The sequence below is a fragment of the Acomys minous genome, assembly GCF_964271855.1.
Source record: "Acomys minous genome assembly, chromosome: 1".
NCBI lineage: Eukaryota > Metazoa > Chordata > Mammalia > Rodentia > Muridae > Acomys > Acomys minous.
Window position 1 is genome coordinate 56,622,096 of NC_140483.1, and position 25,013 is coordinate 56,647,108.

At 51.4% G+C, this 25,013-nt stretch overlaps 1 protein-coding gene and 1 long non-coding RNA gene across 16 annotated transcripts in view; one reads left to right on the top strand and one right to left on the bottom strand.

The window, feature by feature from the left end:
• The window catches only part of PLEKHA6 (pleckstrin homology domain containing A6), a 145,992-nt gene that overhangs the window by 116,210 nt on the left and 4,769 nt on the right, over nt 1-25,013 (bottom strand). For 14 of the 15 annotated variants that reach the window (XM_084790530.1, XM_084790533.1, XM_084790525.1 and 11 more), the window contains exons 2-3: nt 23,214-23,290; nt 20,036-20,093 (exon numbers count right to left, since the gene is read on the bottom strand). In XM_084790530.1, the coding sequence (XP_084646656.1) occupies nt 20,036-20,093; nt 23,214-23,290 (135 nt within the window). Of the gene's footprint in view, nt 1-12,228; nt 12,408-20,035; nt 20,094-23,213; nt 23,291-25,013 lie in introns of those variants that run through there. The other variant, XM_084790528.1, reaches the window with a different exon arrangement.
• LOC311602550 lies at nt 10,987-16,709 on the top strand. The gene is made up of 3 exons (XR_014780777.1): nt 10,987-11,451; nt 12,403-12,719; nt 16,498-16,709. It is a non-coding gene; the product is annotated as an uncharacterized lncRNA (long non-coding RNA).

Sequence of the window (25,013 nt, forward strand, 5' to 3'; positions counted from 1 at the left end):
AGCCTTCAATCAATCATGAGGCCAAGGGGTCCTGGCTCTAGGTTGGACTGTGTGTGGGGGGGGGGGAGGGGGGGGATGGGGAGTTAAGTACCTGAAATGTCAGCCCAGAAAACGGTATATGTTGAAGGTAGGACCCCTTCACCCTATCTCTGTGTGTAACCACATCCCCAAGCCTAGGGAAGCTGCGGGAAGGTGCCTATCAAGAGCCAGGTATACAGAAGCGTTATGCAGGTTGCTGTGGCAGATACAAACTGATCAGATCGAAACACCCATGTCAGTGGGACATTTCAGAGCAACTGTTCCCAAACCAGCGACTTCCTCCAGTAAAAGGCCACTTTTAAGGAGAGAGCTTAGCTTAATAACGGTGGGTTGCTGACTTTGGCCTTGGTTCTGACCTGAGATTCAGAAGATGCAAGGGGCTCAATCCAAATGTTTTCCGTGTGGATTGGAAAAGGTCTTTCTACCTGGGCAATGGTGGTGCACGCCTTTAATCCCAGCACTTAAGAGGCAGAGGCAGGAGGAGCTCAAGAGTCTGAAGCCGGCCAGGGCTACACAGAGAAACATTGTCTTGAAAACAAAAAGCAAAAAAAAAAAAAGAAAGAAAGAAAGAAAGAAAGAAGAAAAAGAAGGAGAGAAGGGAGAGGAGGAGGAGAAGGGAAGGAAGGAAAGAAGGAGGAAGGAGGAGGAGGAGGGATGGAAGAAAGGAAGGAACAAAAGAAGGAAGGAAGCAAGCAACCAAGAGGTCTCTGAGTCTCAGACTCACTAACAAGCCTCAGCAGGAGCTGGCCATGGGATTTTCCTCACTAGCTGGAGCAGACACAGCTGGTCCATCTGAGCTCAGCGCTGCCCCCTCTGCCCCCGCCCTCCAGGTCTCCTTTATCAGTCACTTCGGCGCACTTCCTACAGGTTTCTTCCCACTATGAGACACTTGTGTTTCCCAGCTCAGTGTCTCCCTCTTCGTCCTGCTTTCTTCAAAATGAGCCAGGTCTTGAAGGCTCTCTCCATCTTGTTCCCTCAGAATCCATGTGTGCCGTGCCTTGGGTTCCTCCCTGCCAAGCGCAGATGCCAGAGAGCTGCTGGAGGGGTGACACAGCAGCCATGACTCCTCCCGTCCTCTCCTCCCACTGGATGCTGTTTCCCCTCCTGGCTCCCCGGTGCCTCTGGTCAACACTGAGGTCAAGTTCTCTTCAGAGAAAGGAGGTTTCTTTGTAGTGCCTTCTCTGGGCCAGCCACCCAGCATTCCTACACACTGTCCACACTCACACCGACACATACACAGGGAGAGCGGCACTGACCGCAGGCCACCGTGGTGGCGGTGTCCTTACTGAATCATTCACCACGCCTGCAGGATGACAAGGAAGAGCAGGAAGGGATAGGAGCTGAGTACTGAAATGCAGAAGCTGAGGTAAGCCTGACATGCTAAACTGCAGTTCAGTGAATATGCTGGATATAAATGAAAATCCTGTGGGGCGTGGTGGCACATGCCTTTAATCCCAGCCCTGGGGGCGGGGGGCAGAGGCAGGCAGATCACTGTGAGTTCAAGGCCAGTCTGGTCTACAAATCGAGTCCAGGACAGCCAGGGCTACACAGAGAGACCCTGTCTCGAAAAACCCAAAATAAATAAATAAATAAATAAATAAATAAATAAAAATAAAAAATAGAAAATCCTAAGGCCTTGACGGAAAAAGGAGTTATTTTTCAATACAATGAAATACGAGATATGAAATATGTGCCATACAACAGATAAGATGTTGAGAGGTTTATTATATGAGCATGGGGAGGCTCCTAGAGAGAGAAAGAGACAGAGATAGAGGAAGAGAAGAAGAAAGAAGAGGAGGGAGAGCAAGAGAGAGGAAGAGGGAGAAGTAGGAAGAGAGGCAGAGGTAGGCAGGTTTGTCCTTTTATAAACCTGGGTAGGGCCACGCCTAGTGGCATGCAGGCAATGACATCACAGGTTGCTAGGCAGACTGGAGCAGAATCCTAACAGTTATGGCTGCTAGAGGAGCTACTGTCCCAGCCACCACTCCCCTGAGGGCATATGAGCAGGAGGGAGCCCAGAAGAATAGAGTTAGGCTCTGATGCCCTCGCTGCCCCATATAAAGGCTGGAACGTCTGTGTCAGCACCCCCATGTGCACCCCTTCATGTGCAATCTGAGGTCCTTTAGATTAGGTTAAGAGAAGCTGCCAGCCCAGCCCCGTGTGAATATGAACAGGTGAGCCTCACATACAGCATTTGCCACCTGCCTCCTCTAGCGTGCTGCCTGGGTACCGGGGAAGGGTGGTCACCTGAGCATCCTGAGCAGCCACAAGCGAGCCAGTGACTGGCAGGGGCATCGTCATCTCACTCTAACTCGCAGCTTGGGTTAAAAGAGGGGCAATATAAAGGCTCAAGAGGAAATCGCGAGACTATCCATAAATTCTAATTCCTTCCGAACCTCCCAACGTGAGCTTGGTGAAGTGGCTCTCATCTCAGGAATAGTTTCCTCGTAGGTGCAAAGAGATAATCAAACGTGTCCCTGGGCAAGCCGAGAATGCAGTGCACGGTTGGGTACATGCGGAGCATTTGGATGTAGGCATTAGGGACGCCTATGTGAAAGATACTTGCCCACTTTATTACATGAGTAGCCTCATTGTTTGGCAGTGAACAACCAACTCCTTCGCGCTCTGCCGCAGGCCTGTAACTACCAGGTCTTGTTATCGGAAACCCACCATGGCGGTCTCTATTCACCCAGCTAGGGGCAGAACTGTACACCCACTTGAACCACCCTCTACTTGGTAACTGACCTGATAGGTTACAAAGGGACCAGGAGGCAGGAATCTCAAATCCCACACCCAAGTCAAGTAGATATCTCCCCAATGCTCTTGTCTTTACGGTTCGAAGGTCTGCCACTGTGGTAATTAATTTTGATCATCAGTTTGATTGGATTGAGAAGCACCCATGAGATTAGCAAAGCACACTTCTGGGCGTACCGGGAGGACTAACTAAGGGGGCTGGAGAGGTAGCTCAGCCGGTGGAGTGCGCCTCTAGCATACACAGAGCCCTGGGTTTGATTCCCAGCACCACATAAGCCAGGTGTGGTGGTGCAAATCAGTTACCCCCCCCCCAACCTCTCTCAGAAATTCAAGGCTGACCCTCGTCTGTGCATGAAATTCCAGGCCAGCCTGGGATGCATGATGCCCCGCTTTGGTTTTTGTTGTTGTTGCTGTTGTTTAAGGGAGGCGGACAAGAAGGAAGGACGTGTTCATGAAGAGGGAAAGAACAGCCATCTCAGACAGGATGGAATGAAAAGTGAAAAGAAGGGACCCGGCATGGTGGCTCACATCTGTTATCTGACCTGCCTGAGCTATGTGAGACCCTGGCAAATTAAAAGGGGAGAAGGGAATAGTTTAAAGAGGCAGATGTATTCTGTCTGTCTGTCTGTCTGTCTGTCTGTCTGTCTGTCTGTCTCTCTCTCTCTCTCTCTCTCTCTCTCTCTCTCTCTCTCTCTGTTTCTCTCTGTCTTTCTCTGTGTGTTTCTCTCTGTGTCTCTGTCTCTGTCTCTGTCTCTGTCTCTGTCTCTGTCTCTCTGTCTCTGTCTCTGTCTCTGTCTCTCTCTCTGTCTGTCTCTCTGTCTCTGTCTCTCTCTCTCTCTGTCTCTGTCTGTCTGTCTGTCTGTCTGTCTGTCTCTCTCTCTCTCTCTCTCTCTCTCTCTCTCTCTCTCTCTCTCCTGGCTCCTGCTCCTCTCTCCTTCCCACCACGCTCACTTTTGTCACACCCTCCCTATTAAGATGGAGTGAAACTTTTAAAACCATGAGACAAAATCAAGCCACCCTCTCATACGCTGTTTGTGTCAGGTATCCTATCCTTGTGATACAAAATCCAGCACGCCATTCAACTCTGTGGTCAGTGGGCACTGAGCATATTAACAGGAAGCCTACACTGATCCCAGACCCTGCTGAGGTCCGAGCCCCACCCAGCCTCGTCCTGGATGCAAGGCTGGCAGTTGGGGCTATAAAGGGAATACACCCAAATGTTAAGGAGCTGTCTGGGCTGCAAACACCTGGCCCACTCTGTTTACAAAGGGCAAAGTCCCTGTGGAAAGGGAGGGATGGCTCCACCCTCCATCTAAAAGGAAGATTGAGAAATTGGCTGAGATGGCAAAGCTCAGAGTTCAAAGTGGAACCCAGCAACGTGAAGTTCTCCACGGGCTCCTAAATCCTCCAGGTTAAGTTGGGCCAGCACTCTGCCTAAGTATCCCAGAGCCACTGGGCCCCTATCCCCCTGGCCCCTGCTAACTGCAGCCTCTAGCCTCTGAGATCTCCCATAGAGCCTGGCCTGTGGTGGATCCCACATGCTGCAGCCTCCTGCTGCTCAGCAGCACCATGGTGTTGTATAAAGTAGATAGAAAATGGCACGCCCTTTTCTTAGGAACTGGTTTAAGCCTTTCCTGCTAGAAACTTCTCCCAAAAGTTGGACACCCAAAGGCATGGCTCCAAAAACTCAACAGAGAATCTGCCCTCCGTTACATCCAACTGAACTTAGCAAGCAGAAGACATTAGGAGGGTTCACTGCACAAGGCCCGCCCTCCTACTTGCCTTCCTCAACTGACTCACCTCACAGGGAGACCCAGATACCTTTCAGATCATCACCCTGTTTCTACATCATTCCTCAACCCATCCTTTCACACCCCAAGACAACGGACACAAAGCACCCCAGTTCTGGCTATGCTTCAGGCCCTCTCTCTGTATAAAAAGAATCTATCACTGGGTGTTATGATCTATGCCTTTAATCCCAGCACTTGAGAGGCAGAAACAAGCAAATCTCTGTGAGTTCAAGGCCAGCCTGGGCTGCATCGTGGGACCCTGTTTCAAAAAGAAAAAAAGGAAGGAGAGAGAAGGAGGAAGGAAGGAAGGAAGGAAGGAAGGAAGAAGAAGAAGAAGAAGAAGAAGAAGAAGAAGAAGAGAGAGAGAGAGAGAGAGAGAGAGAGAGAGAGAGAGAGAGAGAGAGAGAGAGAGAAAGGCAACAGACTCGATAGATGTGCTGGTTTGAATGAAAACGGCCCCTATAGGCTCATAGGGAGAGGCACTATTGGGAGGTGTGGCCTTGCTGGAGAAGGTGTGGCCTTGCTGGAGAAGGTGTGGCCTTGCTGGAGTAGGTGTGGCCTTGTTGGTGGAAATATATCACTGGGGGTGGGCTTTGAGGCTTCAAATGCTCAAGCCAGGCCCAGTGTCACTCTCTCTTCCTGCTGTCTGCTGATCCATACTAAAAACTCTCAGCTCCTCCTCCAGCACCATGTCTGCCTGCACGCCACCATGCTTCCCACCATGACGATAGTGGACTAACTAAACCTCTGAACTGCAAGCCAGTCCCAGTTAAAGGGTTTCCTTCTTTAAGAGTTGCTATGGTCATGGTTTCTCTTCACAGTGATAGAAACCCTAAGGCAGTAGTAGACTAAGAACAGACTGTGAATGCGAGCAATATGTCTCTGTTGAGGCCCTGACTCTGTGACATGCCTCTGTAACCCTAGCAATAGAGTGACCTCTGAGCCTTGGTTAAGGATGGGAGCTGCAAGGTTCTGACAGGCAGTATTCAGGCAGGCAGAACATAATAGAAATCCTGGGGTTTGCTACATTCTCTCAGTGTTTCTCAAACTCCATGTGGTGACTCACTAGTGGGTGTGAAAGCAAGCAAAGGGTCAAGGCTATATTTAGAAGAAGGTGGGGGGGGCGCCTTCCTGGAATACAGCAGGAAGCTGTGGCAAGTGAAGGGAACACACTTGTTTCCAGAGCAGGATAACACACATCTATCTGCTTCTCAGAAACACTCTCGTTAGGTGGCACCTTCCAAGCTTCCTTCATGGCGTTCTCACCGCTGTAACTTGCTCTCTGCCCTCAGCAGATTGGAATGGTAACGTTCCTTAGGAGTTAAAGCATCACATCTCTCAAAGTTCCAGCCCCTGCCACCAAACTGGGCTCAGGCCGTGAAAGCAGGTGACAGCCTGGGAGGATCCACCAAAGAGAAAATCAAGGTGGAAGAAGAGGGGACCCTCTGAAACCCGGCTGGCCATGCCCGCATGAGCATTCCCATCATCCCCTCTGTTTTGCAGATGAGGAAACCTTTACGGGGAGAGAGAGGGGCTGAGACTGAGACCTGTCTTTGCATGGTCCACGCCAGGAAACTCATACACAAGTGGAAACATACGCGTGGGGGGCGGGCAGAATCAACACAGCATCCTATCTTTCCTTTCTTAGGATTCTCCACTCCCCACCTGCCCAATCAAGGAAAGAGAAGAGGACCAGGCGGGAAGAGCGCACACACACACACACACACACACACACACAGAGTCTTCCTCTTTGTCACACCCTATCCTTCTCCATCTCTTTTGAGGTTGCTTACCCCACCCCAGCAGCTCAGCACCCCCTCCCCCAAATACCAGCCAGCCGGTTACCCAGGCAACTCAGCTGGGAGGCTGCCAGTTACCGTGGCAACCCAGCATGGCCACCAGGCTGCCTTGCATAGGAAGGTCAGGGGACCAACCAGGCTACCAAGCAGCTGGGATGTTGCTGGCAGGTCTGGCCCAGGCTGAGAGGCCTACATGCCTGAGGGAATTAAGACCCTACTGTCTGGGACCTCTGTTTTCCATGAGGCAACCTCCTCCAGCGAGGAGCATGAACCACATGCTAATGTTCCTGGTTCTGTCACCCAAGTCTGATCTGACAGCCAACCTTTTTTATTTTTTTGGAGGGGGGCGGTCCTCTTTTTATAGTCCTGGTTGCCCTGGACTTCACTATGTAGACCACTGCTGGCCAACCTTTTAAATTACATTTGTGTGTGCACGTATAAGCTAGAACACAAGTTGCAGGAGTAAGTTCGCTCCTTCTACTACTTGGTGCCAGCTGTGGAATCGAGATGCTTAAGCTTTGGAGCAAACCCTTTTGCTGGCCAAGCCATCTCACCAGCCACCCTGCAACCTTTCTCAGTATTACTGTCACCTCTCAATAGAAACAGTCTCTCAGACCAAGGAGCCCCTGGCTGTCACCCAGCCTAACTCAGTATCTCTCAACCTTCTCCCCTCCTGAGCAGAGAGCCAGGAGTCATCATATATGCAATATATGTGTCTCTACATGTGCATGCTGCCTCTCCGTGAACTACAGTGGTGCTAAAGACTCACTAACACTTTCTGCTTCATTCTCTGCTGGTCACGCCCCGGGTGCTTGGGCAAAGTTTCTCCATTGATCCATACAAGCTTTGAAAACAGGGCCACCAAAAAACATAGAGTCATCGAGGGACCTGTTCAAGGTCACAAAGCTAAGATGAAGGTACGGACTGGCATTCTGAAATCCCATGAACTGCTTACTCTGCCCTGCCTCGCCTGGCTTGCTATAAGAAGGCAGTCTGGGCAGGAAATGATTATTTGGTGGCAGCTATGTCATCGCGCTGTACTTCACCCTCGCCTCTGGGAAGAAGTCTTTAGTGAGATTTTAGTCTTTAGTCTAAGCGGGACCTTAGAGACTGAGACTTGGTGGTGGTTTTTGTGTTTTTGAGACAGCATCTTGGTATGTAGCCCAGGCTGGCCTAAAACGTGAAATCCTCCTGAGTGTTGGTATTAGAGGTGTAGACCATCACACCGGATTCCAAAACCCAGAGAAGTTAAGAGACTTAATGAGACCCGAATCTCTGTCTGGGAAAAATCTTTTCCTGTTAGGATCACCTAACAGGAATGCCTCTCTCTGAGCCAGGCTACAGAACAGTGGTTCTCAACCTATGGGTCGCGACCCCTTTGGGGCTGTCTATCAGATATCCTGTACGTCAGGTATTTACATTAAGATTCATAACAGTAGCACAATTGCAGTTATAAAGTAGCAATGAAAATAATTTTATGGTTGGGGGGGTGTCACCACAACATAAGGAACTGTATTAAAGGGTCACAGCATTAGATACATTGAAAACCACTGCAATAGGAAACATCTGTTTTACTCAGAACAATCATTTGCCCACCCCCTGTTCCCTTAATAAGACTTTGAATTATTAAATTCCTTTTTTTTTTTAAAGCAATATTGTGAGGCCCTGTCTCAGGGAACAAAAAAAGTATAATTTGCAACCTAGGACCCTCTCTGTGGTCCACAGTGTGTCTTACTCCTCTAAGACCCAGGGATGAAGAAAGAATGTCAGAGGGACTGCCTCATTTGTGACTCTAGCAAGTTTCTGGGCAGTCCCACCCATCACCCACCAAAACAGCTGTTTGTCCCCACTGCCATCCTTTCATATATCTGCAGTGACATAGCCCCAGGTTCTGCAAACAGGCCGACTACAGTCTCCAGCTAGGCACTGATGTTCATGAGGACCCAGGAAACAGGAGAAATCACGAAAATGCCCTCAATACCCTGAGCTCACCAGGCCAAATGCAGGCATTTGACTAATTAGAAGCAAATTGGCATTTGCAATTAGAGATGCACAGTAATGGTGAGTCAGACTGGGCAGACAGTGACGTCAGCGCTAACAAGAGGCCTCACCTTCCCCAAGCACTTTTAGGCCGGCCTCCTGAAGAGCAGGGTTCCTGGCCAATCCCAGGAAGGCACAGATGAAACCAGGGAAGAGGAGCAACCTGAAGGCCTATGTTGGTGACCATTTGTCCTACCCACACGGCACAGGTGTTTCCACACTATAAGGACCAACATCTACAGGTCTAGAGTGATAAGCAGGTCACCTCGGTGCCAACTTTCTCAACAGCGTTCCCGTTCCTGACAGCCTGCCTGGCTTTTGAGGGACTGCACAAAAACTGCAAACAAAATAGTAGACCTTGCTTCTTATCAAAGGAGTCGAAACAATGGAGAAAACCAAATTAACAGATAGAAGAAGTTATTATTTATACACTGATGGTCATACCACAAATGTGTGTATGTGTGTGTGTGTGTGTGTGTGTGTGTGTGTGTGTGTGTGCGCGCGTGTGCGTACATCCATGCTTGCGTATGCATGCGTGTGGAGTCCAGAGGTCAACGTTAGGTGTCTTCTCCTATTGTTCTCCTCATTTTTTGTGACAGGGTCTCTCCCTGAGTCTGGAGCTCATGGTTATTTTAAAATGTAATCTAAGGGGAAAACACCACCGATATGTGTAATGAGCAGAATATTATATATTCACTGTATTTTTAAATAAAAGGTAAAAAAAAATTGAAATAGCTACTTTAGCATAAAGGTAAAAAATTATAACAAACATGTAATGAAATACTAAGAAACTACTTTAAAATGTTAAAAAAAAAAACCCAAACCCTATCAATTGGAAAATGCTTCTATGACAATAATACACAGCTGGCTCAAATGTCAATGGTTCGGGCATATTAGAGCATACTCTTTTTTTGGTTTTTCAAGACAGGGTCTCTCTGTGTAGCCTTGGCTGTCCTCTCTTTGTAGACCAGGCTGGCCTCGAACTCACAGTGTTCTGCCTCCCAAGTGCTGGGATTAAAGACGTGAGCCGCCACCCAGCAGAACATACTCTTAATCCCATTTTAGGAGGCAGATGGATGTCTATGAGGTTGAGGCCAGCCTGGTTTATATAGCAAGTTACAGGCTAGCCAGGCCCACACAGTGAGACCCTATCTCAAAACAAAAACAAACAAAACACTGTATGGTATAGACGTGAGTTGGCACAATAAATTTTACTCATATGTTTGTGAATAAATTCTAAAAGGATACATCAACCAAAATGTTTGAACTGGATACCAAATCTCTTTTCATGTTTCTTTGTTTAATAACTATTTTATTACAGAATTTTTGAAGTATAGACTATCATATCGATTCTGTGTCTGGAGGTTTTATCTTAAGCGGGGAGAAAACATCCTAAATGCCAGGGGAGCAGGGGAGGACCCTTATAAACAAAAATGCACATATTGTGTTTATTTGTAAAAGGAAAATAAAGCTGACAGCCTAAAATGTTCAAAAGCGGCTATGTAAAATGCGCGCGACACCCATATGCAAACTATAAACAGCGTTTTCAAAAGCAACACACTTTTTTTTTTCTCTTAATCCCCGTGTGAAAGAGAAGGCTGCCTGTTTTGTGAAGCTTCAAAGCACCAGAACCAAAGGGTGGAACTCAGGGTTTGACTCAGACAGGAGTATGTTCCCACCCTGCAGGGAGCTGTTGTGGGGTAAAGAGTCTGAGTCCCCAGGATTTCCCCAAGGAAGGCTGTGCTAGGGCTCGGAGGGGCTAGGAAAGAGTCATGTAGACAGAGACCGGTTGTGAGGGACTTTAAGGAGCATCGGTGCCAGGGATGCTCACATAGCAGGTGTCTACCTGATTGTGGTAGGTCCTGCTGGTCGTGTGCACAACATCCCTACTCCCCACTGACCCCCAAAAGAAGTTTGGTTCAGAGAGCCTTTTAACTGGAGAAAGGTTCATGCCAGCTCTGCCGGCTATGTCAAGCTCCCTGCTTGGGCCTTGTCCAGCAGGCCAAGCTCTGTCCAGTCCAGCCACCTTCCTCCTGCCCTGCCCCTAGGGCTAAATAAATGCTCAGTGACCATCAAATAAGGGCTGCTGAGCAGGCAGCCTGGCCAGCTTCAGTGACACCTCACCCCTGTCTGGGGTGCAGTCCAGGTCAGTCCTAGGAACTGAGATCGGTCTTTGCTGAGCCCACCCTTGGGCACCACCCCGCCTAGATTAGGAGGGTTATGACGGCAGCTCAGCCCGGGCCCGGGCGGGCAGGCAGGCATCGGGGCTCCTGGATTTCCTGAGTAATTACTTCATTTGCACAGAGCAGGAAGAAATCCAACTCAATCATCCAGGCAGACACACTAAATGTAATTATCTATGTAATGCGTCCTGCACCAAAGCCTTCCTGTGAGAAAGAAAAAGCTGCCGAATTGAGGGGAGGGAGGCCCCTTTGTCTCCAGCCCGCGCAGCACGCCACCAGGATTAATTACACACGGTGCTAACACGTTTATCACCTCGCCACCAATGGGGAAACCAAGAGCTTTTAATAATTCATGTCTGCAGCCCAGCGCTCTGCGTGGTTGTGCAGTTGTGCGGAGACACAGAACCCCGATCTTTTCTGCAAAGAAAGCCCCGCGACTGTACAGGTGCCCAGGCTACTCTTGCCACAGCACTGCCACCCTCCCAACCCCCCACTTCCAACCGTTGGCCTGAGACTCTGTGACACCGCCCCCACCCCCGCCCCCAGCCCTCAAGATGGGGGCTAAGCTTTGGCCCAGGCTAAACTACAGCTGCCCAGAGGTGGACGCTACAGTGGACAGTTGCAGCCGCAGAATCCTCCCCACTCCCACGTGGCTCTGGAGGCTCAGGGGACCCGGCCAGCACCTGCAGTGCCCTGCAGCCATCTGGACAGGGGCTCTGGCAGAGGCGTGCCAGCTAGGGCTCCTCCCACGCGTGCCGGAGACCCGTGGCTGAGTGAGCCACTGGAGATGACAGATGGAGAGCAAGACGTCTACAGGGACTTGAGATGAGCTGCCCAGTCCCGAAGGTTACCACCTCTTGGGACACTTATTGGGGGCCAGGTCCTTTTCTCTCCTCTGCTCTCCTCCTCCCACCAGTACCTCCCTGAATCCAGGGTCTATCCCCCCCCCCGCATCACCCCCCCGACTGGCCTGCAGTCTCAAAGCGCACCTCCCTGTAGCAGCTTCTCCCTCCCCCTCCTTCCCCTTTCCTTGCCCCTCCCCCTCCTTTGCACCCCTCTGGCCACTTCAACCCCAGACTCCTCACACAATAGCCCAGTCCCAGGGCTCTAAACCGCAGCAGCTTGCTTTTCCCATCACCAACACTGCATGTTTCTTCCCTCCTCCTCATCACCCCCTGCCCACATACCCTTCAACAGCTACCCACTGAACCCGCAGACAGCCCCTAAGAAACCAAGAGCCTCTGACCCCTTCTACTGAGGAAGGAGAGCCTCCACCGACCTGAACCTGACCCCTGGACCCTTCCATCTCTCCTTTCTCTAAGATTAGAGATAGGGTGGGGCTGCACCTTGGAGGTTGGCAGCTCCAAAGCTACCCTCACCCAGGGACGCAATTCAAATGTAATCAATTCAGACTACGCCGGCCCATCCTGGGGATTCTGGTGGGGGTGAGGTCAGAGAAAGGCTATAATTAGCATTCTCAGCATCCATGATCCCTCAGTAAGGCTGCCAAGGCTGAGGATGAAGAAGGCAGTTCACTGCAGTGCACGCAACCCTGGCCTGTGTAGCCAACATCGGCTGCCAGCCCTGCCCTCCCACCTCCTAGATGCACCTAAACCGACTCACCGGCTGGGCCTCGGAGGTGTGATCCCGCGCTGAGAGCGCTAAGTGAGATTTCCGGAGGCACCCCTCCCCCAGCTCGAGCCAGCTGGGGTCCTCCTCCCCCGCCCCTGGGGACCCCTTCGGAAGAGCGAGGCTCTGGATCTAATCTGATCTAATCAGTCATCTTTCTGCTGGCAGGTCCCTGGCTCCGGGGAGAGGATGCTGCTGTGGTTACGGCAGGATCCAGCACCTTTCCCAGGCAGAAGCAGCTGGGCATGCTCCATCGGCTCCCGTGGGGATTTCAGGACCACGTGACTCTCCCTCCCCAAGCTGTCACTTAGGATCAGGAGTAAATAGTCCCCGGAAAGGTTTAACCCCATCCACACCAGTGACAAGCTGCTAACCACCCTTGCGGCCCTCCCCGCAAAGAAGAAGGGGCTGGTGGGCACAACCTCCCCAGCCTCCCACAGCTAGGACAAGGCTGCCCCCCAGAGGGCATCTGGGCCTGCATATGGGTAAGCAGCGTTTTCAGAGTCCTCCCACAGGAGACTGCGGAAAGCTTAGAAAATTTTGCACTATGGTAAGACCTCATAGACCTAGCCTGCCTACTGGTGGCCTTTCAGCTCTTGACTGTCCGGATGCAGAGAGACCATTTCTGGGTATCAGTAGGGCTTTGCTGGGATCCTGATACTCCGGTATCCCCCAAAGCTATGAATTTAAAGGAAATCATTAGGAGAGATCTGGGACCCATTAAAAACAAACAAACAAAACAAGACCCCCTGGTCTTCAACCCAGTGTGGTCTCCAGTGACCTTGGATGAAGGGGCTAGCCCAGCCTCAAATTTGTGCTCTGCAGTGTGGATGGGCAGAGGCAGAGAGCTTCAAACAATAAGATTATAGCCCCATTTTCTGCTGTAAACATGGTCAGTGGCCTCCCCCATCTCTCTCCTCTACTGTGCCTCAGTTTCCCTTCCTTTCACATCTCTCTGGGAAAGGAGCTTCTCTGTAACAATGGATAAGTGCACCGGAAACCTTGGTTTCAGGACCAGCATCAGAAAAGTGGGAGGGGTTTGCCCGTAATCTCCAGGGTTTTCATCTCGGCTGCACCTACCTTGGACCCCAAGCTGGAAACCCTCCTATCCAGGTCACTTCTGAGCACAGAAATATTCCAAGAAGCAGGAATTAACAAGTGCCTGCAAGGCCCCACCCACACGATAACTCTATCCTTATTTGTTAATGAACTGTCTTGATTTGGGAGATACACACACAAAGAGCAACCTAGGCTGAAGGAGTTGGCTCCATTGCTTGAGTGTTTGTCCAGGACACATGAAATGGCTTGGATTTGAAAAACAGCGCCCCGTAAAGTGTGCTATAGGGAAGAAAATCAGAATCTTGAAAGATATTCTTGGCTACTTGATGAGTTTAAGGCCAGCCTGGGCTACATAAGACTTTGTCTCAAAAGAAAAATGAACGGGGGGGGGGGGGGGGGAACCAACCTCTCCTCACACCAACTGAGTGAGGCTCACCACTGTGTGTGAGCATCCTAGTGGAAGCAACATTTTTGTCACCTCGAGTGCTTTTCTTAAAAGGAAAAAAAAAAAAAGAATCTGCTTTAGAAGGCACAGGAGAACACCTCCCTCCCAGCACCCAAGAAGAGAGAGATTAAGGGAGTGAAGAAATGCGGGGAGACTTGATGGGGCAAAGGCAGGAGCCTGGGGAGGTACCCACGGGGCAACTCTTTTCATCCCTGCTCAGAGCAGGTGAGCGCACAGCAGCCCAGCTGTCCTCTTGGGAGGGTTTCCCCTGTCCTCCCCTCAGCTAGATGAGCTGCCAGGCTGGTCCTCAATGCTCTGGGAAAGCCTCGCAGCTAAAGGGGCAGGGAAGTTGTGAGTAAGGGCCCAGTGCCAGGCTGCATTCACCTACCCAGCTCTCCAGGACTTGGCAAGGATGGCGGGTACAGGTGGGGCCGAGTCGGCTTCAGGGTAGCCAGAAATGAGGGGCTTTTGGGGAGGGCGTCTCTGGCCTTGAGAACGTGGTGGAGCAAAGAAGGCTTGAGAGAGGGTTTCCAGTATGCAAGAGGGGCATGGGAGGGGGATAAGGACCCCGGCCCACATGCCACCCAATCCTGAGGTAGCTGGAGAGGGCAGCCAACAGACAGGCCTGCTGGGCAGTTTCCTCTTTGGCAGACAGAGAGTGAGAGCTCTAGACAAGGCTCCGGCTCCTCCAGAAGCCTGAGCCAGAAGGGTGGCTGCTTCTAGAGGACACAGGAGACTCCAGGAGGGTATGAGAAGAAGCCAAGTAGATGACGGGGCTGGGCACAGTGCCTTCCTGCTGGGGAGCAAAATGGGAGATGTACAGGGGCTTGTGGGGCTGGCAGGATGGCAAAGGGAGAGCTGAGAAAGCAACTATTCCTTGCCAAGTCTAAATCTTTCCTCTGTTAGCCCAGCCGAGAAGCAAACTGCTCCCGGGAAAGGCAGAGGAGGAAGAAGGGTTCTCAGAGAAAGCGCCTCTGTGGTGGCCCTGCCTTCCCACTCCAGGGCCTAGATCACCTTCTGAGTCACACCTTCGAAAATCATCGTCACCACTCTCCACTCCCCACGCCCCTGATGGTCACCAAACCGATAGATTAACCTGTCCCTCAGTGCCCACCTTTCACCCAGAGACCACGCCCACCCTGGCCGCCTTCACCCAGACCACACCACCTGGGAATCAGGAAAGAGGCCTACTACCCCTGACTAACGCGGCACCTTTGAACTGAGTGCTTGAGTGCCGAGGAGCCTCAGTTTTCCTCATCTGTAAAACAGGTTTATTAGCAGCTCCGATCACCCCTCTGCTTTTTCTCCTTCCCTGTCTCATTCTTTCCTGTCCAGAGAGACGTTTGCCTTGGGACAGAGCGGGCAGGACCACTATGCCAGAACTGCTTTCTCTCCTCCATCCGGTCCAGAGGACAGCAGAACTGTTAGTTCTTGGTGGCTCCACCTTAGGGCCCAGAGGGCCTCCCATGGGGACCCACAGGTTGAGGGTCTGTCTGGACTCTTGGTGACCTGCATGGCCTCTAGGGAAGTACCAGGGCTTCATCATACAGCTCTTGAGCATCCGTGGGCGGAGCCCTGGCTTCTGCATCTCTGCCTCCCAGCAACCCCTGGGATGGCTTGAACAGCTCCTGGATGCCCCAGAGGTCCAAGTAGGTGTGCAGCTACCTACTGGGCACCTTCCTGCAGGGACTGTGCAGACTGGAACAGGAAAGAATGCTAGAGCTGGGTGGGGTCCCTAGGTGGAGGAGCAGCAGGGGTTCTCAGGGTGTGGTCCTGAGCCCCCTCCGCCTCAGCTGCGTCTCCTGCCCTGACAACTCTGGAGGGAGAGGCACTCTTGAAGACAGAAGAGACCGGTTGTGCAGGAAGGAGGAGGGGACCAGGGCCAGATTGCCTGCTGGCTAGGAATGGCTTTGACATAGCTGGCTCATAGGTCTCAGAAGTCTACCAGACCCATAGGGACAGAACTGCCTAAGAGAGTCAAGGCGGCCTCCAGCTCTTGACAAGTGAGAACAGTGGGTCACCACTCAACAAACCCTTTCGGGAGGACTAGTCTGCGGACCCTGTGTGCTCTGCTACCCCCGTGTGGATCAGAATGGTAAGTGCACACAGGCCGCCGTGCGCTCTAGCCACTGGCTCTATTTGCTTTTTCTCTTCTCACGGCTCCTCCCTCCTGGGCAATGACACTTTTAAAACCTCTGCATGCTGGAGCAATACATCAGTAGAAGGTACAGTGAGACCTGCTCCCAAAATACCATAAGGAGACGGATTTGCTCCTTAAAATGTGACTCCCCATGCTAGAAGAAACATCTCCCCAAATTGTTTGAATATCTGATTTGTTTTTAAATTGGGATCCATATTTGGGTGTCCTCCCAACCAAATGTCAGAAGCCTTGATGAGACTTGATTGCTCACAGAGAACAAGGCATTCAGGAGTCATTCCTCAGTGGCATGCTCATTCAGTGAGGGGTATGAGCCCCAGGCACCAAAGATGCTGAGGGCAGTTGTGGCATCGTAGTAAGAACACAGCAGGGACATCGCCCACAGCAGCTGCCTCCTGGGTTGGATTTCTGGATGCTCTCAGTGTTCCTATTATTTGCTAAAAGAGGGATGACAGAGCCGCCCAGACTAAGGGATTTAAAAAAAAAAATGAGGTCATGTAGTAAAGCCCCGCACTCTGAGAGTGGCCACTGCTGCCACACTGCTGCTGTGGACACTTTCATCATAATACACAATAAGACAATGTTATCTCTCTGTCTCCAGACTTCATCCCTGCTCCCTGAGGAGTCCTCGACCTATGGTTCTCAAGATGGTCTCAGAACCAGCAAACCCACATCAGCTGGAAGCCTGCTCAACTTGAGAAGTCTAGATCCAGCGATCTGGATTTCAAAAGCCCTCCAGTGGCTTGTGGGTGCTTGCCAGGGATGGAGAATTGCTGGGGGAGGAAACTGGCATGTATGGAAATAAATAATTGTGATACCCTTGGGCTTCCTCCATCATGGGAGGGACCTGGGGACTGGTCCTCACAGGTAGAGGGAGCAACATGCACAGGTCTTCCTCAAGCCGAAAGGGGGTACATGAGAAGGGAACCCCAGAGACTTGGTGTGGCTGGAGGAGAGGAAGAGAGGTGAAACTGAGCCTGGTCGGGAAGGCCTGGAATTTGGGCCTTACCCTGGAAGCAATGGGAATGGGTTTTAGCAGAGAAGACGGGTTGCCCTGTGTTCTGGGAGGAAAACGCTTGTGTGGCATTCTGACCCAGGGCCAAGAAGATCAATGGAGAAGCTATACTAAAAAGGTCAAGGTAGAGAGGAACGTGAGCAGCCTGTGAGATGGGTGGCGTGATGGGCCCACACGGAGGACAGGGAAAGCAAGGCTCTCCGCTGCGGTGGTCTGCTTAGAAGAGGAACACAGAGAAAACAACTCATGGCGGCACAGACTGATGACAGCTGTAGCGGTAATTAATGGCATTCTTATTTATATCCCGTTTTCCCACCCCACCCCCTATCCATTTCTGTAAATACTGGCTTCATATAATGTATGGGAAAGATTCTTGGGTAACAGAAAACAAAATGAGCAGAAGCTGCTCTCAGAGATTACTCAGCAGCAGAGTATTACCAAATAGTAAAGAAGCTGACGGGAGGCGTGGCCGCGCTGTGCCTGCATGGGTTCTGCCCCAGTACCACAAAAGAACCAGTGGACAAGGGGGGAGCCAGGTTCCTGGATATTAGTGCTCCAGGCACAGGGAACGGCACATGCAAAGGTCCTGGGGTAGGTCTGGGTTTCACATGAAGGAAGGAAGGAAAGGTGAGCACCAGCCTAGGACAGTTGTGGAAGAGAAGGTTGACGGAGGCGAACAGGTCGCCCCATCTTAGGTGTAAAAAAAAAAAAATTTTTTTTTCTTCAAGACAAGGTATTTTTCTGTGTAGCCCTGGCTGTCCTGGACTCACTTTGTAGACCAGGCTGGCCTCAAACTCACAGAGATCACCTGCCTCTGCCTCCCGAGTGCTGGGATTAAAGGTGTGCACTACACCTGGCTTTAGGTTTATTTTCATTATTTTAAATTATGTGTCTGTGTGTGTGTGTGTGTGTGCGTATGTGCATGTGAGCGCAGGTGCCCACAGCGGCCCTGGAGCTGGAATTACAGGCAGTTGCAAACGTGCCTGGAGTGGGTGGGTGCTAGGAAATAGTCTTGGGTCCTCTGGAGGAGCAGCGTGTGCTCCTAACTGCTGAGCCATCTCTCCAGCCCCTGGGTGGTAAATTTGAAGGATGGATGAGAGGGAACATGACAGTAAGCAAACAGAAACTGAATGTTTACCCAAAAAAAGTTTAAGATGATGTTCATGAAAAATGCAGAAAGTGTTTGAGTGATGCAAGGACTGAGTGAGCCCTTACAGAGAGCTCAGCTGTGGAGCCATGTGACCTCAGAGCACTTTCCAAATAGGTCATATACAAAAAGGTCTGTTTTCCTTCCTTCTTTCTTTCTTTCTTTCTTCCTTCCTTCCTTCCTTTCTTTCTTTCTTTCAAAATGTGCTTAAAACTGCAAGACAGGGCGGGGCTTACCTTTAATCCCAGTTTCTGGAAGGCCGAGGCAGGTGAAATACTGTGAGGTCAAGGACCAGCCTCCGCTATGTAGCAAGTTTCAGACCAATCGTACCTAAATAATAAGATCCTGTCTCGATCTTATTAAGGGCTGTTGGAAGAGTGTAGAGATGACTCAACAGGAGCACTGACTGCTCTTCCAGAGGACCCAGGTTCGATTCCCAGCACTACATGGTGGCTCACAACCTTCTATAACCACAGTACTGAGAGATCCATCCTTTCCTGAAGAAATGTGACCTCTGGTGGCACTGCACACATGTGGTGCACAGACATAGAGGCATAAAACACCCTTACACACAAAGTAAATATATATATACACCAAGCTGAGGTCCATGCTGGCTGGTACTGATCTGATGCAGGGACTGAAAAAGAAAGGTAACACCCAGTTGTGCTTAGGGATGGACTTTTTTTTTCCGAGACAGTGTTTCTCTGTGTAGCCTTGACTATCCTGGACTCACTTTGTAGACCAGGTTGACCTTGAACTCATGCCTGCCTCTGCCTCCCAAGTGCTGGGAGGACTTCTTTTTTTTATTGTTATTTTTATTATCATGTTATTTTTAGGAGGAGTACTAAACCTCACAAATGCTGAACAAATGCTTCCCACTGAGTTGGATCTCCAGCCTGTTTTTGCTTAGGTCCCTCTAAGTTACTCAGGCTGGCTTAGAACTCACTGTGTAGCCTTGGTGGGCCTTTAGTTTAGGATCTCCTGGGCAGCTAGGATTACAGGCCCTGATAGGGATGAGCACTTCAAACAGTGGAGGGCTAAGACTGGCACGTTCCTCTCTAGAAACCATGGCCACCCCTAGCAGAGATAGCGCCCCAGCACCAGGACAGTGGGCTGGAAGACCCTTCGGAGGTGACTCAGGCAAGAAGCCCACAGGCTTCAGCACAGTGTCACTTCCGGCAGGAAGATACAAGGGAACTTTCAGGGAGATGGAGAGAGACAGAAAGACACTGAGTTCCAGCAGAAGGAAACGGGTCCAAGTGTGTGGCCGTGAGCCTCCAAAGCCAGAAGAATCCCATCTTCTGCCTGCCTGCTTCCCAAGGCCTACCCTCAGTCACTCCCCACCCCCCAACCTCGCCCCCCGCACCCCGCCACCCCAAGTCAAGACTCAGTGCTTACACCACCTGGCCAAACAGAGGAAAGAGAACACCCCACATCCCAAGAGCCACAGAGCCCTCCCCCCACCCCATCCCCACCCAGAAGAACAAGGGCAGCTGGGCCTGGCTTTGCCACTGCCAACCTGTTTGCTCACAAGAACGCACACCCCTCATCCCAACATTCCACACCCCGCTCCACATTTCAATGCCTCATCTCTTTCTTCTCAACCCTTGCCTGGGACATCGATGACAGTCTCTCCTACATGGGGGCGTGGGGGGTGGGGGTGATGAGTCAGTCAGTCAGTCAGTCAGTCAGTCAGTCAGTCATTCTGCTGGTTCAGCCCAACCCAGCTCTCCATGGATCCTACCCCAGAAACCTTTCTGTGACTCACACATCACCCTCAGGCCAACAGACACATGCTGCTATCTACCTGGTGTTTCTCGGTGCCTCTGGGCCACGCACAGACACAGTGGCTGCATCTCATGTGATATGCCAGATCCTTTAGCCATCCCCTCTCCTTAGGAGGCATCTGTGCCTGGGACAAAAACCAGGCCAAAGGTGAGGTTAAAAAAAAAAAAGAAAAGAAAAGCATTAACTCACTTGATGAAGTATACAGCTCCCTCTGGGGTACAGTCCGTCTCCCAGCCCTTAGGCAAATCTGCAAGGAAGCAAAACCACAAGTTGAGAAAGTCCTAAATGCAGACTCTCTTGTTCCCTCTACTCATAACCTGGGGCCTGGATTGGCAGGGAAAGTCCAGGGGAAGCCACAGTGTCCAAGCGGCCACTGCACCTTTCCCCCATTATTTCTAGCATCTAAATCTTCCCCAGACGAGGAGAGAGATAACAACTGATAGATGCTCCTCTGGCAATGAGCAAATCAGACAGCAAGGCAACCGAAGGAATCACTGCTTGCCGCTCTTCCTCATTTACCTCACAAACGTCTTCCGAGCATCCGAGCCAAGTCCAGCACCGGATGGTGAGACACAGCAGGGAATCCCCAGATGCTTGTCCTGTAAGGGTCTTCAGACCCCCTCATCACAGAGGCCAAAAAGAGTGCCAAGGGCGGGTGACTCACCCAGGACTCACAGGTCCCGAGCACCTAAGATCTAACTAGGACACAAGTCTCTGAGTCCCAGGCCAGTGTTAGGACCCTCCAGACTACCGCTTTGCCACAAATCACTGAGGACCTAGGGAACAGGTCCCAGAAAACAGAAACTGGCTTGTGAACGTCAGTAGCATCCCTGAAAAAAAAAAAGTATCCACAGAGAATCTCCAAGAGATCAATGGCAGAACCTCAGAATGACAAGGGTTGAATGGCTGAAGAAGTTGACTTTGGCCAGGAGGCACTGTAGTCACAGCACCTCCATGTCCAGAGCACCTGGTTAGGTCCTGACTCACCTACTGTCTTTGGGTTACGCCTGCTGTGGTAAAACGCCATGACCAAAGCAACTTGGGGAGGAAAGGGCTTATTCAACTTAGACTGCCAAATCACTGTTCATCACTAAAGGAAGTAAGAACAGGAGCTCAAGCAGGCCAGGAACTGATGCAGAGGCCATAGAGGGGTGCTGCTTACTGGCTTGCTCAGCCTGCTTTCATATAGAACCCAGGACCACAGGCCCAGGAATGGCCCCACCCACAATGGGCTGGACCCTCTGCCATCAATCACTAAGAAAACGTCCTACAGGCTTGCCTACAGCTCAATCTTAGGGAGGCATTCTCTTAATTGAGGTTCCCTCCTTTCAGATGACTCTAGCTTGTGTCAAGTTGACATAAAACTAGCCAGCACACCTGCTCACTCCACCAATAGACACACTAGCTAAGTCCCCAGAGATTCCCCCATCCAGTGGGAGAGAACTTTGAGAGAATCTACATCAACCAGGGCTGGTGGGGAGAGCATTCCTCCGATGGGGAACAGAAGCGCCCCCGGGCTCGTTGCTTCTTTATTAGTGGTCAGTCAAAACGCCTGCTTGGGCAGGAGGTTAGAAGACACAGGCACTCTCTGTTGGTCTGAGTCCACCGTCATCTCACCGTCTTGCTTTGGGCTACACACCGCAGGGAGCAGAGCCTGGATTTGGAAGAGTGGCTGGCCCAGTTTTGATTCACCCTTTCACTCACTTGCATTTCTGAAGAGCCTGTACTTCCATCACCGCTGTTGTTTCAGCAACTGAGTTCAGCTCCCCGCCCACCTCCCACCTCCCATCCCCAGGGATTGGCCCAGAGGAGCACCATCTCAGCCGCTGCCGCTCAGTGGCGTCTCCCTTCTTGGACACGTGTGACCCCTCTCCTCATGTACCTAAGGTACACCATGATGTGGGTGTCAGCCCAAGAGGGAAACTGAGGCCCGGACAGGTAGGTCCACTTGCCTAGGGTCACACAGGAAGTGTCTGGGCTAGGATGTGAGTGCTGGCTTGCCACCTCCAGAGCTTACACTCTTGCCTCTGTGTGGCTCCATAAATGCTACTTGTTCCCCTCGGTCCCTGTGGGAGGACGCTCCCATTCAGCAGGGTGTGGGTTGGCAGTCTCCCCAAATAGAGGGATCCCCATTGGGTCAGAATCATAAATAATCCTGCCACTGTGATGTGCCGGGAAAGAGGCCAGAGCGGCTTCTGTCCTCTGCCTTTTCTAGCAACTTCCCTCCACACTGCCCTCTCTGCCTGGGCAACACCAAGAGCGCTTATGTTCCTGTCCAGGCCGAGTGCCCGCTCAGGCAGCTGCCCTCGCAGCAAGCTTCAGGGGCATCTTAACTCCTTCCCAGCCTTGGATAACCAGCTAGAAACAACCAAAATGGAAAGAATTGTCCCCCTCGCCCCCACCCCCAGGTCAGAACCTTCTAAGTTCTACCTGGGGCAACACTACTCTCAATTGGAGCAGCACAACAGGTCAGTGGACAAAAACAGTGGTGACATGGTGGCGGGGGGTGGTGCCTCACTTCACTTGAGTTGGAGATGAGACAGTGGCAATAGGAAAGCTCCACCCCTTTCTTGTAGTGCCAGCTTTCCCGCGAGCATCTTGGAAGGTTCCTAATCCTGTCCCATTTACAGGATGCGGAAACCAAGTTTCAGAAGAAGCAAGGCCCTGCCCAGGCAAGGAGAGCCACCATCAGAACCAGGTCCCTGGACCTGTGAGTGTGCATCTCGCCATGACCCTGCTTCACTTGTCAGCCAGGCGGCCTTGAGCCAAGTCCTCCCTCCCTTCTCTTCATTTTCCTCCCCTGAAATGCAGGAGTTGAACTCCGTGGTCCCTGAAGCCTCCTTCCATGACTCCAGCCCAGATCCAAATAAAGTCGGCTCTGGGTAAGCGAAACCCTTAGCCCAGAGAGACGGCTGTGTCCTGTGAGCGACCGAGGCTGGTGTCTGGCCCAGCACAGGCCCTTCTCCCTCCTGGCCTCTCATCCTAGAGGAAGGCCTTTCACTCCAGGCCTTCCGATCCACAGGATCTTTGCCCCTCTAACCCCACCTGAAGTCCTTCTCTGGCTGTTTCTTGTGTGTTGTTGGTCTATACACATCCCACTTTCCCCACTAGACTGGGAAGTCTAAGAGGGCAAGAAAGAAACCAGGGTTAGCCTTGGCATCCTCTAAGATCTGTCCCTGATAGTAATGGTTGAGATGTACCTGTTAGAGGTGCCCTGCACTACTCCCCAGGGCCTGTCCGGAGGCTAGGGTGAGTCTATCCAGGGCAAAGGAGAAGTCAAAGCAGGTCTGGGGCCAAGGGTTTCCGTGACCACCTCAAGCTGTTGTCTCCTCATCAACTGTAAAGACAGGGGCAGGTGACACCTTACCTGGGCTGGAGGAATGTCCACTCTGGATGGATGAGTCCGTACCAGGGTGCACCCAGCTGGTTGACTTCTCCTCATCACTATGGAAGAACCAAAAAGGATGGGTCAGGTTCACAAAGGGCTTCCTGGAGCACAGCCCTCACCTTCCTGAGATGGCCGCGCTCACCCTGCCATGGCTACAATGCCAAGTGTGGAGCTTCAGAGGTGAGCACCGGCCTAGAAGAACACGCTAGCCGAGCACGAAAGCAGACACATGTAGATAGCTGTGCCGCAATGCAGCAGGAGTACAAGACCCTAGGCTGCTGGTGCAACACCACCACCACCACCACAGTGGACGGAATGCCTTTGGCCTCAGTGAGGGAAGTACAATTCGCTGAAGAGAGGACCTCTGAGAGGCAGAAGATCCTCAGGTGGCTGAGAGGTGGTCGCTGTGCGGCTGCGGTGCTATAGGCAGCATTCCCACCATGTATGAATCTGGCAGGAAGCCGGGCGGTGGTGGCGCACGCCTTTAGCCCCAGCACTCGGAGGCAGAGGCAGATGGTCTCTGTGAATTGGAGGCCAGCCTGATCTACATATTGAATTCCAGGTCAGTCAGGGCTACATAACATTTTGAAATGCCAGCTCAAAAAAAAAAAAAAAAGCCAAAAGATTGAGGACAGATCTGCTTGCCTTGTATACAAGAGTGCCCAATATCAAAGTACCAGCAGCCCCCAGTACCAAAAAGGAAAAAAAAAAAGACAGATTGCGAACCTGAGTGGGGGGAAATATGTAACTTGCCCGGGTCACCCCAGAAAATGATGACCAGCCCACCCCCAAGTCCCAATCTCTAGTGTCTTAGCCCCAGTGAGGTGAGCTCCCCAACAGCAGCTAGCTGAGGGCAAATAAACTCAAGCCAACCATCCAAGGGACACTAGTTCTTCCAGATGTGCCCCAACAAGAACCTTCTGCTTGCCAGTCTTGGCCAATCCGGGATGGAAAGGGATGGGGGTGGGGGTGGAGGGTGGGGGGTAGGGGAATGCACTTCTGGATGGCCCAAGCTCTAGGGTAGAGCTTGAGACAAGACGCACAAAGAAAGAATCTACTCGACTTTTGTTGTAAGACAGCATGTGTCTGGGCGGTGGTGGCGCACGCCTTTAGTCCCAGCACTTGGGAGGCAGAGGCAGGCGGATCGATGTGAGTTCAAGGCCAGCCTGGTCTACAAAGCTAGTTCAGGACAGTCAAGGCTACACAGGGAAACTCTGTCTCTTTGGGAAAAAAAAAGGGGGCGCTGGAGAGATGGCTCAGAGGTTAAGAGCACTGGCTGCTCTCCCAAAGGTCCTGAGTTCAATTCCCAGCAACCACATGGTGGCTCACAACCATCTATAATGAGATCTGGCATGCAGGTGTACATGCAGGCAGAACACTGTATACATAATAAATAAATAAATCTTAAAAAAAAAAAAAACAAATGACAGCATGTGTATATAAATCAGTGTTCTGACGTACGTGAAGAACACCTTGAAAACTACCACCAAGTGAAAATAACGAACTCCCGACTCTCTGCGCCCCCTTTACTTCCGGCTCCCATCCTCCCAGCCCTGTCTACTCTCCTAGTTCTTTCTATCTCTGCCCTCCCCGGCCACGCCCATCGCTCTGTACACCCATTAGTGGAGTTTCTAGTTTTCCCAGAAGGAATCATATTAGCCAGACATCTCTCTCTTAACCTGCTTCCCCTTCCCTTCTCCCTCCCACCATGCAGTGCTAGTAACTCATGAACGGCCCTTAGCGACATGAAGGATGGACGCACAGGCTCTCCTCAGCTCC